Raw genomic sequence first — 20,471 nt, forward strand, 5'->3', positions numbered from 1 at the left:
AAATAAAATCCATAATATGATTAACAAGCATACCCCCACAGTGTAACCAAAATGCACAAGCAGCACAAGAAAGTGGATACCCACACCCAAGAATCAGGGATAATGTAGGTGAACAGGGGCGCATTATCCATAGGGCCAATTGGGCATCTGCCCAGGGCCCACTGATCTGAATTTAGCATAAGCCGCCACTGCCTTTGCTGTGCTCCTTTTGCTTTCTCTCCACCAATGCTTTCAATCTATCCACTGTTCTTACTCGCATGTATGGAGTTAATGGAGTGCTTAATGGGCGATTTATCTGTGATCTTAGAATGATCAGGGCCCACCAAGGACTTAAAAAGGCTCCACACGTGAATATACCTTTAGTAGCATAATGCCATATAATTAGGTTAAATAGCACAATATTACACATCACACAATTAAAGTTTCGAACAGAAAGTAATTGTTCTATGACTAATATGTAACTAAGGGCAGAACAAAATGTATTGTTATGTAACTGAAACAAGTTTGTATGACAACACTTAGTTGCAGATTTATCAAGGGTCGAATTATCGAGGTGATGGGAGTTTTTTTTAAACAGGGAGTCATGAGTTTAATTACAGCTTAGTCACTATCTGCAAGGAATTTATATGTTCTCCCTGAATCTGTGTGGTTTTTCTCCGGGTTCTCCAGTTTCCTCCCCACTCCATAAACATACAGACAGGTTTACTAGCTTCTGATAAAACTGACCTTACTGTGGTTGAATATGATAGGACTTCAGATTGGGCAGGGACTGAAATGAATGATGTATAATCTCTGTATAAAAGATCGGTGTAACTGTGTTGGTGGTAAATTAATACCAGAAAAGGAATATTTTTTTTAAAAAGCGGGAATAAAAGTCTAATTAATTAAAAATTTAGTTCAGCAAGGCATTAGTTACAATTGGAATTAAAATTCATGCAGGGCTTACAACCAACATTTAAAAACCCTTCAAGTGCAATTCAGGGTATTCACTTTAACCCTTAACTGTACCAACATCAGTCCAAAAATGGCAGCTCATGCCTGGGGTGATAAAAACTCTGCTCTTCTTTTTGCAACCTCTGACTGCTCTTCTAAACACCCTAATCATTCTCTAATTCCTAGATTGAGTAGACTACAGGATCTAATCTACCACTAGCTAGTTTGTTTTCTTTCTCACTTTGGCCTCTTCTAGAACCATACACTCCTCTCCATGAGTTGAGTATAAGGAGACCTAACCATCTACCATATATTATCCTAGGAGACACCACCTGACTACACTGTACCAGTGGTTATTTCTCACTTTCCAGTGAGCTGCATCTGAATTGGGTACACCTCCTCCCACTAGCACTATGTCTAGCACAGACCTATTACTTGTTCTAGGACCATTACTCTATAGCAGAATTCTATCACTCTCTTGTTGTCAAGATGATGACAAGAAATGCATTTATGCTTTTGAAATGATCAGTAATTTTCCTTCAAACAAGTTTAGCAGTGATGAGCTTGATTTTATAGGTTACAGATTAAAAATCTTTGAAAATTTAATGTTTTCAACATTTTTTTCAAAGATTAATTTTACAGGTTTGTTAGGGAACTAATGGGACATGTAAACATTTAAATAAAGAAATCTACCAGTGTTACAACAGCCTCCTAAAGTACAATACACAATAGGCTAAAACTAAAAAAAAAAGAATACCTTGCATGTATATTTATACTTCACGTTTTTTCCTCTGTTTCCCTAAGTAGCTGCCATATTTAATTTGCATCCTGCACAGAAGAAGGAGTGTCTCCCTGTTGCAACCTTATGGTCAACCTACGGTATTACACTATCCTCGGTTCCTATTTCTAATCCGGAGTCTGGCAGGAGCGGTGAATTGGAGGAGGGATCGGAAAGAATTCTTTTGATATGCACAACGCCACAGTAGTGGTTTGTAAGTAGGCATTTTATACATAGTGTGGAGGCGCTTCACTATCGGATTGCACCTTTTTTTACAAGGAAGGTTACCTCTTGTTTTTATATTCACTTGGATCCATCTTTTCTTTCTCTTTTTTCGAACCAATAGCTGCCCAAAAAAAAGGGGGGCACACCTCTGAGAAATCTTTTTTGTATACGCACAGGGTGATATTCCCTTTAATTGAACGTATTACGCTATGCTTGTTTCTAATTTCTGTTGCCACAGGCGCTGATCTCCTTATATATATCCCCTAGGGGATACATATATATTTGCTCTGGACTTTCATTTACAGCTGAGGGACTGTGAAGGGATCGGCAAGGAATACCTAAGAGACTGACATTTTTTACCGAGTTGCATGTGTAAGCAATATATGTTTTATTTATCCACTACATGCAGGAGTGACTTGCTCACCTCATTGGCACCGCTCCCCTGACTATGTGTGACACTAGCCTAATGTCACAGAATGTAACATCTGCTGCAACCTGCTAACTATTTCCAATAGTCACACCAATATACAGAGTTCCTGTATACTCTCCTGTTTACAGTATTTATTTCATGGTGGGTGGCGCTTGAGATCTTTGATGTACTCACTCTTATATAAACATATATTAAAACATTTTCAGAATTCAGTAAGTGGCTGGTACATTACATACAGTTTTATTAAGGGTAGTAGCAGAGTAACACCAGTTAACGAGGATCCTCCAGGCTTTTGCTGGTTTCTGGAATTAACCAGAACAACATGCAACACACAACATGCTTGGGGAAAAAACTGTACAGCAGCCTCAAATGTCAGTTTAAAGGGAGCAAGAAGTAGATGCACAATGCAGTCATATGGGAACAGTGGCTGTTGTCACAAAGGGAAGCAGAACAGCATTGAAAAATTGTTGTCTTTTAGCTATTTTGGTAATTGTTATTCACAACTAGTGCAGCCTGCTGGATTATCAGGGGCTGGCTAGAAATAATATTACAAGGCTTTGAAATGACAATTGTAAGGATATTTTTGACACAATGTAATTGGTTTATTACTGGTTTAATAAACAAGTTGTGGCCTTGCACCCAGTGGCATAACTAAGTAGAGCTTTGCCCCCCCCCCGCAAAAAAATCTTTGGGGTATGCACAGCCAACTGTACCCAGATCCACTTCTATGCTCTGTTGCTCACAGCTCCCCACCCCCTCTCAGGTATTAGAGCAGCTAAGAAGGGGGATGTCTATACTATTGAGGAAGCCGATCTGATCTGGACCCCGCCTCATCCCTGGGCCATCCTGTAACTGCAGGGGTTGCTTCATATATAGTTACGGTACTGCTTGCAACACAATATTCATGTGTCAGTCTGATTATATAGGGAATGCAACATACCATCCACCATTGTCATTAACCTGGTTAGTAACTGAGAGAGTTTCTAAACATAAGTTAAGTTTGCAGTATAATGATCTGACCTACCATTCAGTGTGATGGTGGAATAGAAAATATGAGCAGGGGTATCTTGGATCCACCATTTGCCTGTGATCACCACTTTTCCCCACCTCAAACCTAGAGTGGTGGGAGAAGAAGTACAGTGTATAGAGGACTCCTGTAATCATGTGTGAGGGAGTTTCTGTTTAGATGGTTTTGTTAGTGAAAGGGCAGAGCAACTGACTTTCTAAAGATCATGCTACAGTACTTAAAAATATGTTAAGAAAAATTTGGCACCGATTTTTGCAAGCATTTAAAATTTTTATTCTTAAACCAACAGGTTTGGTGAATCAATCAGACGTGGTTTACTTTGGTCTACCTGCAATATCTCCAAGTAGTACAAGCCCAAGTTCAGCCTATTAACATTTATATTTTAAGACTCTCGGTGTGATGTCTCATCGCCTTTTCACTGGGTAATTTCAATGTGAAGCAAAGATTTGGAGAGAAGCCAGGGGAGTGGTGAAGTATTTAATAGTAAAGGTAACTTTGGGCAGCTCAGAGCTTCAGAACAACAGCAGGAAGCAAACAAGGTAAATAGGATTTATTTTGGAGTTTTGATGTTAATGATACATGAATTGCAATGGAAATCGAATGGGTTTTGTATACTTGCCTTTTTTATAATACCCTTATTTTGACATAATTGTTTTTCATTTTCAAATCAGAAATGTTGTTTAATGGGCACTTTTGCTTGATCAATTTTCTCTTTTCAAAATTCTTTCACAGATATTTAGGGGCAGATGTATCAAGGGTCGAATATCGAGGGTTAATTAACCCTCGATATTCGACTGCCGAATTAAAATCCTTCGAATATCGAAGTCAAAGGATTTTGTGCAATTCGTTCATTCGAACAATCAAAGGAATATTCATTCGATCCCCTTAGTGTATTTGGCAGTTTATACACATTACAAAAGCATGTTGTTAAACTAAATTGTTGTCAAACTAACCACACCTGGGTATATTGACATTCATGGATCAGGTGGGGGCTGGTAGAAGCTGGACTATCCAATGATACCTGCACCATACCAGGTCATTGGTTCATGAGTTTCAAGTCTTGTTTGGTTATATGTGGTAAGACTTATTACATAGCAAAAGTGCACCTGAATGGAAAAGCAATTGATTTTTACAGCAACTGAGGCCAATTTCCAAAAAAGCTACCTATGTTTCTGGAAAGCATATTAATTTTCAAGAAGTTCTAAGATTTCCATAAAAATGTTGACTCTAATCCATTATGAATAAGCACATGTATTCCTAAAACTAATTGTCAAGATATCATAAAATGAGTGACCAGCCCTTGAGCTTTGACGGCTTCCACATAATGAAAGGAGCACTACACAGTGTTGGACTGGGACACCAGGGGCCCACCAAAAAACTTTAGACAAGGGGCCCAATTTTTTCTTCCTCTCCTCACTCAACCTCTATTGTCCTCTTTTCTTTACATACTATATAATCTATTATTCCACCTATTTAGCCTCTTTGTTCTTATAGAAATAGGGAATGGCTATGAAATAGGCCAAAAGTTTAGCAGCATGAGGGCCCACTGACACCTGGGCCCACTGGGAGTTTTCCTGGTATCCCTGTGGGCCAGTCCGACACTGGCACTAAAGCATGAATTGTATTTAAACCCCCATATAGGAATTTTAAATTGATTCTACTGTTGCAGTACACTGTACAGTGCTACTGTAGGATATCAGAAACCTTCATAAAACAGTGCCAGGTTTCACAAATGCTTTTTTTTGGGGTCAACTGCAACACCTGCAGAGATACAACTCACTTCAGTGGGCTAGAAAAGTATAACAGTAGAGAATCTGTAAAGAATAAGTAAAGAGAAAGTATAAAATATAAAGGTATAAATATTAACCATTTATATCAAAACAGACCCAGCACAGACCCTTAGAAACTAAAATATGCATAAAGTATAGTCCCAGCCTAAGCCATAAAGCCATGACATCACCATTGAAATGAAAGGTAGTGAGAACACGTGTGCCAGTACCTGCCCAGACATGGGAAAATACATTTATATTACAGCCCAACCCATTGAGTCTTTAACTGCTTTAACAGTAAGCAAGTAAAAAAAAAATTGGGAAACTACCATTTAAATGGAACAGAATAATCAAACGTTAACCAAAATTATATTTAACTTGGCCCTTCCACTGGACAAATTTGTCTCAGATGGCAATCATAGTACAGAGAGACTTATGAAATGCATTGGCTTTGATGGCCTTTACCTGACATTATTTTAACACACTGGAATTTTACAATATAATCAAGCAGTAGCATAATTTCAGTCTAAAATGTGTAACCATTGCTAGCAAATGTGTAGCAAAAATTAATCTTGCCTTACTTTACCTTGAATCCAGATATTAGCTGTGCGTCACCTCCCACCACCTTAATGACATAGGTAATTTAACTCATTTGAGATGTTCTTAATGTGGAAAGCTAATGGCTACTTTCATCCATATGCTCTGTTCTTTGTCCACAAATATTCCATTTGTGGTGGGATAAACAAGGCAAGTCAGGCTTTATAACGCAAGGTCCTATGTTAACTTAAAGTTGGGTGATGCTTCACCTAAGTGTTTCACCATTCTCCTTTCTCCATTTTTGTAGCACAAAAGTGTACAAGAAGATTAACAAGAGTATAGTATTTGCATCATGTATTTTTTGTGGTGTTTATTTCTTTTGTATCTTCTTGTATTGTTTGGTTTGGAAAGGCCCAGGACACCAGGAATTGGGCAGAACTCAGTCAGCAGAAGTATTCTAAACATTTGCTTGTTGATAACATAGTTTAAGATTTATCAGGTTGAAATACAGACACAACAAGGCATAAATACAACAATCTAAAGATGACTTTAAGACTCAGATAAAATGTACTGCTTATGGTACCATAATTTAAAAGAAAACATCTAGAGGCCTAAAAACGCAAAATGTTGAACAATATAAATGCTGTATGGAAAATCAGCAATAATAAATCTTTGAAACAAAAACATTTGGAGGCCTATTTATTAGAGGTTGAATTTTAGTGATTTTAGAGGTTTTTGAAACTATGATTAAACTCTATTGGGGGAATTTAATATATTTCATTAACACAAAAACGCGTGCAAAAACCATTACGAATGTGTGCGACCTTTTTGACTGATTACAGACCTCAACTACTTCCTTGCAAAGTTTGTGACCAAATGACTTTTGGCAACTTTCGCAGTGTATGTAATAAAATTTTGCAAATGCAAAGCGTATTTTGCAACTAAATATTTTTCAAAACTCCAAAGCAAGTGTTAAGTCTAGCCTTTGCTTAGCAATGTAATATTCACCAGCAGATGATCCGGATATAAAAAGTACAAAAATAAAAAATGCGCTAAAAATACAAAAACCTCTAAAAATTCTAGTTTTTTTAAATAATTGCTAGCAAAAAATATTACAAAAATCCCTAAAAGTCCAAATTGATTCAACAGTCTTAATTAGCGCAGTTTTGTATTAGAGTTTTTCTTGCTTTTTACACTTAATAAATCTTGAATGTTTAGTGTTTTAGAGAAATTTTAAAAACCACAAATTTTTGGAGAAAAAATGTGATTTGTGAATTAAATAGAAATCTAAATTTTAGTAAGTTGGCCCCTTAGTAATGAATGCATTATTTATTTTAATAATAAAATAGCTTTTTCAAGCAAGTACGAGTTGTGATGCTTTTGCTAGCAAGACTGCTTTGTGATGGTACTGATTAGTGCACAGAGTGGGAGTGAATGGGAAGTAAGTTACATAGTTACATAATTAGATCTGGTTGAAAAAATACCTAAGTCCATCAAGTTCAACCCCTCCAAATGAAACCCAGCATCCATACAAACTGACCCCTCCATCCACTCACATAAACTATATATACCACTACACTTTTTTTAAAAAAAATATTTTATTTTATTTTCAAATTAAACAAATAAAATCAATATGACAACAAATATGCAGATGAAGAAAATATGTTAAATTTTTTTAGCCTTGGATATTATGCTTGCCAAGAAACACCCAAGCCCCTCTTAGGGCTTTAGCACACGGGCAGATTTGGGAAGATTTAGCTGCCTGGTGACTAATCGTCTCTAAAGTTCTTTTCTTCTAGTCTAAAGGGGTGGCCTCTGGTACGGTGATCCTCTTTATGGGTAAAAAGGTCCCCTGCTATTTGTCTATAATGTCCTCTAATCTACTTATAAAGTGTAATTATGTCCCCTCACAAGTATCTTTTTTCCCAGAAAAAACAACCCCATCCTTCACAGTCTACCCTCATAATTTAAGTCTCCCATCCCTCTAACCAGTTCAGTTGAATGTCCATTCACTCTCTCCAGCTCATTTATATCCTACTTAAAGGAGAATTCAACCGTTTACCAAAAAAATCCTCCAAGGAAGCTTGTAAGGAAACATGGTTACTGGGTTGGTGTGTGAGTGTGTTTGTATGTGCTTTGGGTTTATTTAGAGTGGTTGAAATTGATGGATTTTTTCAACCCATACTAAAAGTATGTACATTTAGAGTTTTTCTTGAAAATGTTTCACCACTCATCTTTTTCAGTTCAACTGAGGTGGTAAGGAATTCCGTGGCATTTAAACCCTTGAGGGTAGTAACGTCACAGACATCCAATCACAATCGTTCCATTGAACTTCAGTAAGGTGTTGGCCGAAACTCACAGATTTGTGAAAGTGTGATCCAGTCATAATGGTACCGTGATTTTCATTGAGGCAGGTGTTCATTTTTCAATGTACATGACTGGAAGTGAGTGAATTGTGAAGCCACTAGGGTAAGGATGTCAAAGCAGCATTGTATGTTGATGGATAACTGTGTCGCAGGCCCCTTTCTCTGTTCAGGGTTGGTTTTTCCACTTTGGCATAAATGGCCTCTTTCACACCTCTTTCAAACCATTATTTAAATTGTGCATATTGTTGTCTTCAAAGGATGTAAATAGATTGCTGAGTCTAGTCCTGAGGAGTTAGCCCTTCAATTTCAGGCCATTCTTTTACTGAACAGTTGCTTTGTCTCCGCAATTTACAGATCGGAGCACTCCTCACTACATTGGACAGCATAGACCACATAGCTCTTCCTGTGCCTCAATTTCCAGGTTTTATTCCTCCTTGATAACTATTGCACAGTCCAAAAATGTCAGTTTGCCATCTTTCACATCTTCCTTAGTGAACTTGATATTTTTGTCCACCTAGTTTATATGTTGAGTGAATGCTGGAACCTCATGTGCTTTAATTTTGACCCAGGTGTCATCTACATATCCGAACCAATGACTTGGTGCTGTTCCCTTAAGGTATTCAGGGATTTCTTTTCAACTTCTTCCATGTAAAAGTTTGCTACTATTGCAGATACAGGCAAACCCATGACACAGCCATGTTTGAGCTTGAAATAAGTGGTATTAAGGCATAGGTCCAGTAAGGAACACATTTGTTCTGGGCTCAGCTTTGTTCTGCTGCTGACTCTGGTGTCTTGTATCAGTCATTCCCTCACTGTTCCAAGTAAGCATAGAGATGTAACATCATAGGACACCACAGTCTCATTGGTCTCCAGTTTAACCTCACGCACTTTGTTGACAAAGTCCATGGAGTTCTGAATGTGGTGTACCATGTTGCCAACTAAGGGGGTTAAGATGTTGGCCACATATTTTGCAATGCTGTAAGCCATGGAGTTAAGGCTGCTGACAATCAGCCTTAGATGGGCTCCTTTCTTGTGTATTTTTTGGAGTCCATAAAGGCATGGAGTGGCTTTACCTGGGTAGAGGCCTTTCTGCATTTTATTTTGTGATAACTAGATGAGTTTATGCACTTGTACTATATGTATTTCAGTGAAAGGTGTAACTGTTAGTTTACATACAGTTTGCACTTTATTATAGAACAACTAAAAGTAGTTGTTAAACTATCACTATCTGCATGGACTATAGAGTATGATGATACAAATCACATAAATATATGATTATAAGTCAGTAAATCAAACATACTACATTATATTTTTCCTTAATTCCTTTTTTAAAATTTTCCTTTCTTACTTTCCATCCCCCATCAAGCTCTGGTTTATCTTTCGATTGCTTTGATGTGAGGTTTCTGTGGAAGAACTTTTTAAACCGGCTTGGGAGAAAATAATCTTTTGTTAATATTTTCTTAAGGGGGGTGGACTGTACCTCTTTTTTTCTTTGGGGATGTTGAACCATACAACTTTTGTACCATTCCCAATACCCAACACCCCTCAAGAAAAGAACCAGAGCACTTGACCAAAGGAAGAAAAGTAGACCAAAGCACTAAACATGATGGGGCTAGATAATTTGACACCAGGTGGGGGATGGACCACACCATTTGACACTTATGAGGGAGATAAATTGTACTAGACATCTGGACATGGCACCAGAGGGAGATGGAACATACCACTTGACAATGGAAGGGTGTTTGGACTGCACAATACCACATCCACAAGGGGAACAGACCCTGCCATTAACAGTTCAGTGTAAAAATAAAACCTGGATAAATAAAAATGTTTCTAATGTAGTTAGTTAGGCAAAAATGTAATCTATAAAGGCTGGAGTGACTGGATGTCTAATAAAACAGCCAGAATCCAACTTCCAGCTTTTCAGCTCTCTAACTCTGAGTTAGTCAGTGACTTTAAGGGGGCCATATCTGTTCAGCGATTTTGCAATTGATCCTCAGCATTCAGCTCAGATTCAAAAGCAACAGTTTTGGCCCATGTTCCCTCCCTCAAGTCACTGATTGGTTACTGCTTGGTCACCAGGGTAACCAATCAATGGAAACTAAGAGAGCTGCAAAGCAGTATGTAGTGTTCTGTTCTGTTAGAAATCCAGTCACTCCAGCTTTTATACATTACATATTTGCCTAACTAACTATATTAGAAACATTTTTTATTTTGCACAGCCTATCCATTTACCCAGTTTTTATTTTTATACTGAACAATTCCTTTAAACATAGCATAGGGGGATGGACCATACCACTTGATATGGTATGATGGACTGTACCATTAAACACAAGGTGCTGGACTGTACCACTAAACACGGAGGGAGGGATGGAACAGCTTTCAAATGGGGGCCACTGACAAAAAATGGTTTACTGTACTTTTGCAATTATCTTTCTATCCTGTCCCTGTCCTATTCATGGTCCAGTATTTCATTCAAACCACAGCCTGGTTGCTAAGGTAATCAAGACCTTAGAAACCAGATAGCTGCTGAAATTACAGACTAAAGACCTGCTGAACAAAAAACAAAATAACCAAAAAAACATAACATGAAAACTGTTGTTAAAAGTTAATTTAAGGTGAAAAGCCCCTTTAAGCAGGGGAAGATGGCAGATACCTGTTTGGGCTTAACACTATTTATCCTCTTGTGCTGCATTTCCTTTCATATGAATAACCTTTATTGCTGGCTACTAGGAGATGTAATGCTCCATTTTCGACAATGGAACAGCAACCCCCATATGGTATGTTCTGAATATGAACTGGCACCTTTCTGTCAGTGTAATGGATTATTTTTCATTTTGTGTATTTGCAGCTTTTTCATCATGGATATATGTACAGCAAATAATGAATTCACCATTGATGTTTTAAAAGAAATTAGTAAAAATGCTGCTGGCGAAAATATAGTCTATTCATCGATGAGCATCATGATTTCCTTGGCAATGGTTTACTTGGGAGCTGGTGGTAACACAGCTGCAGACATGAGTAAGGTACTTTATCAAAATAATCAAGTATTATCACATAATGGATAATAAGAAAATTGGTAAAATTATGTATTTAGAAAAAGTTTTTAATAACTGTATGGAATAAAATGGAGCAAATTAAGAATACATTTAAAGCCTTAAGCTACTTAAGACATAACCACAATCCACCCAGCCAACTTTCCAGGTCTAGTGTGGATGAAATGTCTCTTTCTCTGAACCTGGAGTATCTATCGAATGACTGCATCAGATGGAAACAAACAATCTTTCTTTATCTTGAACAGTCATCTCCAGGTGTCATATTTTGGAATATAGGCTCATTTAAGAATACACAGATTCAATTGTGGTTTGAAGATCGACGTTGGAGAATCCTGGCGCTACTGCTACCCTGAAGATAGTGGTAATTCCAGGCTTCCCACTGCTGATAAAAATTAGTAAAAGGGGTGGTTCACCTTTGAGGTAACTTTAAGGGCCCTTACACACGTGTGTTCTGGGCTGCACACCCCTGTGGTCCATTTAAATCCATTTGGTCGCAGGGGATCATGGGCCCAGATGCACTCAATTCTTACCTATTGTGCTGTCCTCATGACAACGCATGTAAGTGCTGAACGCATGTTGCATTGCACCTGCGTTTGTCACTTACAGGGGATCGCAGCCCAGAACACCCATGTGTAAGTGCTCTTAGTATGTTATCTTTTATAGTTTTTTTTAATTATTTGCCTCTTTCTTTTGACTCTTCCCAGCTTTTAAATGGGGGTCACTGACCCCCATCTCAAAAACAAATGCTCTTGCTACAAATGTATTGTTATTACTACTTTCAGTACTCGTATTTTTTATTCAGGCCCTTTCCTATTCATATTCCAGTCTGTTATTTAAATCAGTGAATGGTTGCTAGGGTAATTTGGACCCTAGCAACCAGATTGCTGAAATTGAAAAGTGAAGATCTGCTGAATAAAAAGCTAAATAAAAACCACAAATAATAAAATATGAAAACCAACTGTAAAAATCACTCTCTAAATCATACTAAAAGTAAAAAGGTGAACAACATCTTTGAAGCCCCACTGTAATTTGAGTGCAATTGTATCCAGCGCTGCAAAATATGTTGGCGCTCTATAAATACATGATAATAATAATAATATCTGATTCATAGAAACATGCATTTGGATACAGAAATCCACTGCATCATAAAAAAATGGCAAATTGCATTTGAAATTACACTTTGCACTTCCCCATTGCACTTGCTGCACTGATGCCTTCTATCACGCATACTCATTAAGATAATTCCTCTCTAATTGAAACTTCTAAACAAGCAAAACAACCCCTAAATGAACAATTAGCAAGCAGTTATGTAACAAAGACTGTAACACAACGATATGATACTGTTAAAAAATATTTTTCAATTTACATTTTAAAGGCTCTTCATTTTGATGAGGTTGAAAATGTTCACACTCAGTTCCAAGTTCTTCTGAAAGAGATGATGAAAAATGAAAATGATTACACCCTGAGCATTGTCAACAAACTATTTGGTGAAAACAAATACAACTTTCTTCCAGTGAGTATGGCTGGCAACATGATTTTGTTTAAAAATACAAAAAAACAGTGGGAGGCAGGATAGCAGGAGGTGTAGTCTGCCTTATTTGGTAGAGTAATGGGTGGTCCAATACCATAATTGGCACCTAATTAAAAACCTTTATTTTCCAAGGAAATATGTTGGCCTTAATGATATTTTTTGAATATAATATAGAAATAATTAAAAGCATACTAATATAATGATGATGATACATTCAGTCCTTGAAAATAACACTTTTTCTATCTTATTTAATTTCATGTTGCAATCGAAGTCTTTTCTAAAAGCCATTAAAGCTTTATATGGTGCTCCTCTGGAAAAGGTTGATTTCAGTTTAAACCCTGAGGCTACACGGAGCTACATAAATTCTTGGATTCAGCAGCAGACAAAAGGTACTGAATAAGTCTTCATACATTAGAATCAACCAAAGTGTTTTTCCAATACTAATTAAGTCAAACAAGGTAAACAATCAGTAAAACTCAGCATGTGGCTTCTCTACTCTCTGGTGGGATTGGCAATTTACAAGATTCCTGATTTCAAAACAGCATATTACTATCAACTAAATTCCTTTTTCTGTAAAGAAAATAAAAACCAGGGACAGCACCCATAGTGTAATTTGCCTTTATTTTTTAAAAGGTTTTAAAACTTATTGCACTTACATAAGTCACACTTCTGAGTGTATATCAAACAATCCAGTCTTATAGTGCAGATCATGGAGGTGAACCTTTGCAATACAAAGAGATGGAATTTGCTGGCGTCTCCCTCTCTTTCGTGTGTTCCACCTGTACATCCACTCACTGCCACTCACCACTAAGACCGGAAGTGATGTCACACCTTACGTGTTTCGCTGAGGTCGGCTTCTTCAGAGGCCCTCTGAGATGCTTGTAATGTACTTGTGATTACACAATAGAGGACATTATAGACAAATAGCAGGGGACCTTTTTACCCATAAAGTGGATCACCGTACCAGAGGCCACCCCTTCAGACTAGAAGAAAAGAACTTTCATTTGAAGCAACGTAGGGGGTTCTTCACAGTCAGGACAGTGAGGTTGTGGAATGCACTGCCGGGTGATGTTATGATGGCTGATTCAGTTAATGCCTTTAAGAGTGGCTTGGATGATTTTTTGGACAGATATAATATCAAAGGCTATTGTGATACTTAAATCTATAGTTAGTATAGATATCAGTATATATAGTTTATGTAGGTATATAGAGGGGTCAGTGTAAGTGTGAGTATGTATAGATGCTGGGTGTCGGAGGGGTTGAACATGATGAACCTGATTTAACTATGTAATTATGTAACTATGTACTATGGTTATATATGCTAAGCTGATTGTATGACTATCCATAAAATACCACAGAAATTGTCCTGCTGTAGCCGAATTTATTGTATAGCAGAAGTGCAAGAAACAAACCATCCAGAGGGCTGTAAGAATCAACAGAGAATTTGCTGTTGATGAACACTGGACAATAAGAATAAAATCTAGCATTAGACGTAACAATATACACCAAAATGCACCTTTGCTTAAATGCACAATAAATGGGGAATGTGTTGACAACCTATTATTTTAAGTAAAAAATAAATCTTTTACTATTTTCTTTTTATTCTAAATCTAAATTTGGCTTTTTTTCACTGAACTTCTCGGAATTTAGTTTTATCAGGCCTTTATCTGCTCTTTGACATCAGGAAGTCACTGGAAATGTTAAAGGGAAATTGGTAATTGGATAATTTTCTGGTTTAGTGTCAGAAATAACAAAAACAATAGATAGGTCCTATATTCAACTCAAGCCACATTCATTAAGCTTATCCTGAAAATGAATGTATACTGTACCTTTAAGAACCCACTTTGCTGAAATAGGAATTTGAGAAAAAAATGCGTTGAAAAATTCTTCCAAAAACAACTTCCCCTGATTTTTAATTATTTTAATATATATATATATATATGTATATGATTGTCTCTTGAGGAATTTTCTGAGCTTACATAGCCATTTCCACATAGATAAAATATTCGCCAAAAACAAAAATAAAACAGATGAAATGCAGTACCACAAATCCTATAAGGAAGAATACAAAGCATTGGGAAATGCAATGACTTTCACATGGTAAACATATTAATATTAAAATAAATGAGACATATGGAAAATATGGATTGGTTGTATAATCTATTTTCTTCATTTCTCTGCAAAGGAAAGATCCAGAATCTGCTGCCTGAAAATTCTATATCATCAAATACTGCTTTGGTGGTTACCAACACATTATACTTTCTTGCAAACTGGACAACACCATTTAGGCAACAAACCACCAGGAAGGCTCCTTTTACGCTAATAACGGTATGTTATGATAAAAAAGATGTTTTAATAAACTGTGTCATACCATAAATGCTTACTTTTTGCAGAATGGTATGTTATGGTATGGTAAACCATACTTGAATTTTATATCAATGCCATTCTGTAATGGGCTGAATCCAATTTTTACAATCTATTCTGCATAGAAACTTCAGATTTTGCCAAATCCAAGAGCCTAGCCAAACCATACCCTTAAAATCACAAAAGTTTGAATCACATGATTAAAGAAATTGCAAAAATGTATGGTTTGAATTTTGTTCAGGATTCAGCCGAATCCAAAAAAAAATGGAATCAGTGCATAGACAGTGCTAATATTAATAACTTCTTCCTACAAAGGTAATCACAAGTATTTACACATACAATATACAATATTGCTTGACTACAAAAACTAAAGCCATAATGAATCCATTTTCACTTGACGCCGTTCCATTTGTTCCAGAATGAACAAATCCAGGTGAATATGATGGCTACAATGAATACATTTAACATGAACAGGATAGAGAAATTGGGAATGAGTGTTCTTGAGCTTCCATATGGGGACACCAAAGATCTCAGTATGATCATACTGCTACCTGATAACAACACCGTTTTAACCAAGGTAAGCAAAGGGCACTATTTTTTTTGTTTTACAGTTTATAGCAACCTAAAACCGTATAGCAACCGTATACACTGTAGCTTGGATGCAACAATTCATCGTTTTCTCATTTGTCATGATGCTGACTATCCACAACATTTAGGTAAATACTGCATTGAACCTGAACCCTATTTGCATATTCATATTTGAGTGATAAAATTAATCACCTATGAATTCCAAAATCTGATGCCAAGCAATGGGATTTGGTCTAATCTAGAACATAATACTGAATTCAGAGTATTCCTACTATTAGGTTAACTCAAATTAGGTTAATCTACATAATGTAAAACTGCTCTTCTAAGAACTTTCACTATTAACTTTTTTTTCTAGTTTATACACTGCTAATACAATGAATATAATGAACAGCACTGATGTCTTGTCTAATCAAAACAGTCATCTAATTATCTGTTGTTTCAAATTCATTTTATAAGCAGTGTAAAATGTCTTATCCTGTGAATATCTTGGAAAAAAATGCAAATTACAAAAGTTCTTGAAGAATGCTCTGAAAGGTTTTACTTTAATGTATTTTTACAGGTTTTACACTTCCTTTAAAATGTATGTTTGATAAAGGAACAGAATGCCTCCCTAATAAACAGAGGTGACCAGTCATAAAAAATGCATTTTCGTTATTTAATAACATTTGTAACATTTGTAACTTTTGTCTTTTATTTTCAGGTCGAAAGAGAGATTTCATATGAAAAGCTAAGCAAATGGACAAGTGAGAATATGAGACCAAACTACATAGCAGTGTATCTTCCACGTTTCCGAATGGAGAAGAGTTTTTCTCTCAAGAAGGTTCTATCTTCCTTAGGGATGTCAAGTGCATTCAATCAGGCCAGGGCCAATTTCTCAGTAATGGGAAGGCAGCAGAAGCTCTATGTATCGGATGTCCATCACAAGACATTCCTCGAAGTAAATGAAAAAGGCACTGAAGCTGCCAGCGCTACTGGTTCGGTAATGTCAATGCGCAGCTTAGCATATGAGGAGTTTAAGGCAAATCGTCCTTTCCACTTTTTCATAAGACACAACAAGTCCAGTTGCATACTACTATATGGCAAGTTCTACAAGCCTTAAAAATACCAAAAGATGAAATCCAGATTCATAAACTTTAATAATCTATTTTTATATGAGTGTGTGCATTTCTCTTCCATAATAAAATGCTAGATATTAACCAAAAGAACAGTTTTATGATTTGAAAAATATTATGCTCAAAAGAATTAAACTGCATCAGTAATTTCTTGATCTTTCAGGTAGTTCTCCTTTTTATATATAATGATAATATCAAGAAGTTCCTTGAAATTAATATTAATCCTGAGTCACCTCATGACATGTAGCATTTAGGCTTTCTAAAACATTGCTCTTGAATGTAAAAAGGTGCATTAGCAGGGAAATTATTTTCAAAATAGAAATTGGGAATATGCTGACAATTAAAGAGCCAGTTTAATATATTTATATTGGGTAGGTGCTGACAATTAAAGAGCCTATTTATTTATTACCAGAGCAAGCGTGGACAGGATTAAAATATAGGCTATATTATGCAGACAGTGTCACATTTCTTCCAGCACAGAACAAGGTAATTTGTGTATATACTGTAAGTTGGTATTTGAAGAGAAAGGTACAAGTGAATTATTAGAATCCAGTGTAAGGTGAGGATCTCAGAGCAGTTATACAAAGTAGAGCCCTGCGCTTACTGCCTTCCATAAACAAGTACTAAATACAGGGATCTACCACACCTTGCAGCACTTTCCTGAATGATGTTCAAATTATGTTCATATGACACTTATCACTCTCCCTTTTTGAATGCAGCACTTCCACTCACAGGTAGTGCTACATTTTGAGAAAAGAGTAGCTGTTTGGCTTCATTCTAGGATCACAAATTAAATCCTACAAAAGCAACAATAAGCCCTCAGTTCTCAAGTGACATTGGAGCTTATAGATGTTGCTTGATACAAGCTTGCAAGAAATGGCTAATGCATGTATTTCTGAGATACCAGTCGTATTCCTTTTGTCTGCCATATATAAGTTTGGCAATGTGTTCTTCCAGGATTTAATCAGCGATAGAAAGCTCAAGGTTTGGTTAGGACCCCCATTAACAGATAACAGTAATTTATAGCATATATGAAAATAATTTACACCAGTCATAGTTCCAACAAACAATAAATCTTAATTTGTCCCAGGATTCACACTAATATGACTAAAAGCAAAATAGCCAAATGTCATACTAACTGGAGTTAAGGTTGAACCAAGTGACATAACCCCCCCCTGCAAAAAAAAATTGTGAGGGAATGCAACAGTTTCTCCATTTGTTTTTTAAATGTGTTTCACATAAGCCCCCAAGGAAAAAATCAGCACCATCTATCTGATAATTAGTGGGTTAGCTAACTTCCTTAGAAACTGCTTTACCCTACCAAGTATGCCAAAGGCATGGCAGTCACAGTGATAGTTTAATGTATATTTTTTTTAATTCTAAATTAATCCAATAAGCTTTTTCTTATGTTACTTCACAGTTACGCAATGCAGTGTTGTGGGCTATATGTATATTACCCAGAGCAATCTACAAAGCGAATTGACAATAGACTTACTATGTATTATTCTAAAGAGATCATGACTACAAGACAGAAATGCTATTTATTGCATCGGCAGGGAAAATACGAAGAAATACATTTACTTTCAACCCCTTAGTACAAAGATCCCCAACCAGTGGTTTGTGAGCAACATGTTTCTCACCAACCCCTTTTATGTTGCTCCCAGTGGTCTCAAAGCAGGTTCTTATTTTTGAATTCCTGAAGTGGAGGCAAGTTTTGGTTGCATAAAAACAAGGTATACTGCCAAACAGAGCCTAATGTAGGCTGCCAGTCCACAGAGGGCTAACAAATGGTCAATTATTTTGCACCACGCAAGAAGATTTTTTATGCTTGTGTTGCTCCCCAACTCCTTTTACACACGCAACATTCAGATATATACCTGTATATCTGTTCAGGTATGGAATGAGTATACATACTGTAACCTACATTAGACTATTTCATAAATTTGCATTAAGTTTGATCAGTGGCATCTGATTTTTTTGTTTAGATTGATATATTTCAGTTTAAGTCCTTTTCCTATCTAATTGAAAAAAGTTGCACATTTAGGCACGCACTTTGTGCACACATTAGATTTTTCTGTTGACGCCTCTGCATCCACTGCAGAAAAGTTTGGATTCAGTTCAGTATTTGGCCTAATATGTAACCATGCATTCAGGGACTTGGCCAAACCCAAAAGTGCAGGGTGTAGTGCACCCCTTATTTTGATTGTTACATTTAATATATTCGAATCATTGCCTAATGAGCTAAGTTAATTTGTTTTCTTTAACAAATGGATATGCAAGCCAGGTGAAGGCACTGCCCCCAGCAAAAATCTCACCTCATGTGACTCAGTTGCCCCCCCACTAGTTTTGCTGAATAGCCAAGTTCAAGTAGAAGATTGGGTTTGATACCTCAAAAAGTCCTGATTCTTGATGGTCAGTGGGTCCGGATTGCAGTTAAGGTACTTGCGGGTAGGGTAGCGGTTCCAATCGGGTAAGAATGCGGGTTTCTGGTCCGAGATGTGGATTGCAGGTTGTGGGTACAGGTCGGGTACGGGTCCCAAAAAATGGACTCGCGCAGGACTCTGAAGCAAGGTTTTACATATGAGCTGTTTTATGCTTTAAGTGTATATAACAGAGGACTCAGTGTTCTCAGGGTTCACTTCATAGCTACACTGTTCATAAAGCTTTAATAATAATGTATGTAAGCCAGATGGCATACACCCCCAGGTTCTAAGAGAGCTTAGTTCATTTCTATTTCTGATTTTATCAGATTCACTTTCATCTGGTATGGTACCTATGGATTGGAAAAAAAGCTGATGTCATTCCAATACAAAAGGGATTCTGATCACAGCCAGGCAATTATAGGCCAGTAAGATTGAAATCTTTGGTGGGCAAATTATTTGAAGGCATGTTAAGGGATCACATTCAAAATGTTGTCCTAGTTAATGGCATTATGAGCAGCAATCAGCATTGCTTTATGAAGGATAGGTCATGTCAGACTAATTTCATTACTTTTTATGATGATGAGGTAAGTAATATGTTGGACAGCGGGGGAGCTGTAGATGAGATCTAATTGGATTTAATTAAGGTCTGTTGGATTTAATGAAGTTGTTTGTAGATGGATAAGAAACTTGCTACAGAATCAGGTACATAGGGTGGTTGTTAATGGTACATTCTCTACTTGCAGTAGGGTTCTTAGTGGGGTCCCTCAGGGCTCGGCATTGGGTCAACTTTTATTTAACATTAATGACTTACTGTATTTGAGGGTATTGTAAGTAATTTATCAGTGTTTGCAGATGACACAAAAACTATGGAGCACTATTAATTCCATCCAGGATGTGGCATCCTTGCAACAGGGTCTTGACAAACTGGCAATCTGGTTAGCTAAGTGGCAAATGAGATTAAATGTTGATAAATGAAAAGTCATGTACTTATATCCTTAATAGGACTGCACTAGGCAAATCCATGATGGAAAAGGACCTTGGAGTCCTTGTAGATAATAAAATTGGCTGTAGCAAGCAATGCCAGTCAGCAGCATCAAGGGCAAATAAGGTCTTGAACTTTATTTAAAGGGGGATATAGTTGTGGGAGGAGGGGGTATTATTTTGGACTTGGACTTTATGGACATTAATTTTATTTTTGCATTCATTTTATTATTTGTTATTTGTAATGAAATAACTTTCTGTTCAACAGCTGTACAGCCTAGAATTAAAACAGTTATTTGGTGGTTAGCAACTCACTGCAGTGGTTTGAATAAAAAACCGAAAGATGATTAG

The 20,471-nt window shown here is 36.8% G+C and overlaps 1 protein-coding gene across 1 annotated transcript; it reads left to right on the forward strand.

Annotated features, from left to right (window-relative positions):
- Positions 1 to 3,757: 3,757 nt before the first annotated feature.
- Positions 3,758 to 16,828, forward strand: serpinb10.S (serpin peptidase inhibitor, clade B (ovalbumin), member 10 S homeolog). The gene is made up of 7 exons (XM_018269464.2): positions 3,758 to 3,932; positions 10,917 to 11,091; positions 12,497 to 12,634; positions 12,924 to 13,041; positions 14,838 to 14,980; positions 15,435 to 15,593; positions 16,305 to 16,828. The coding sequence occupies exons 2-7, from the start codon at positions 10,927 to 10,929 to the stop codon at positions 16,701 to 16,703; spliced, it is 1,122 nt and encodes a 373-aa protein (XP_018124953.1). The 5' UTR covers positions 3,758 to 3,932; positions 10,917 to 10,926; the 3' UTR covers positions 16,704 to 16,828.
- Positions 16,829 to 20,471: the final 3,643 nt, after the last annotated feature.

Source organism: Xenopus laevis, chromosome 6S (assembly GCF_017654675.1).
Source record: "Xenopus laevis strain J_2021 chromosome 6S, Xenopus_laevis_v10.1, whole genome shotgun sequence".
Taxonomy (NCBI): domain Eukaryota; kingdom Metazoa; phylum Chordata; class Amphibia; order Anura; family Pipidae; genus Xenopus; species Xenopus laevis.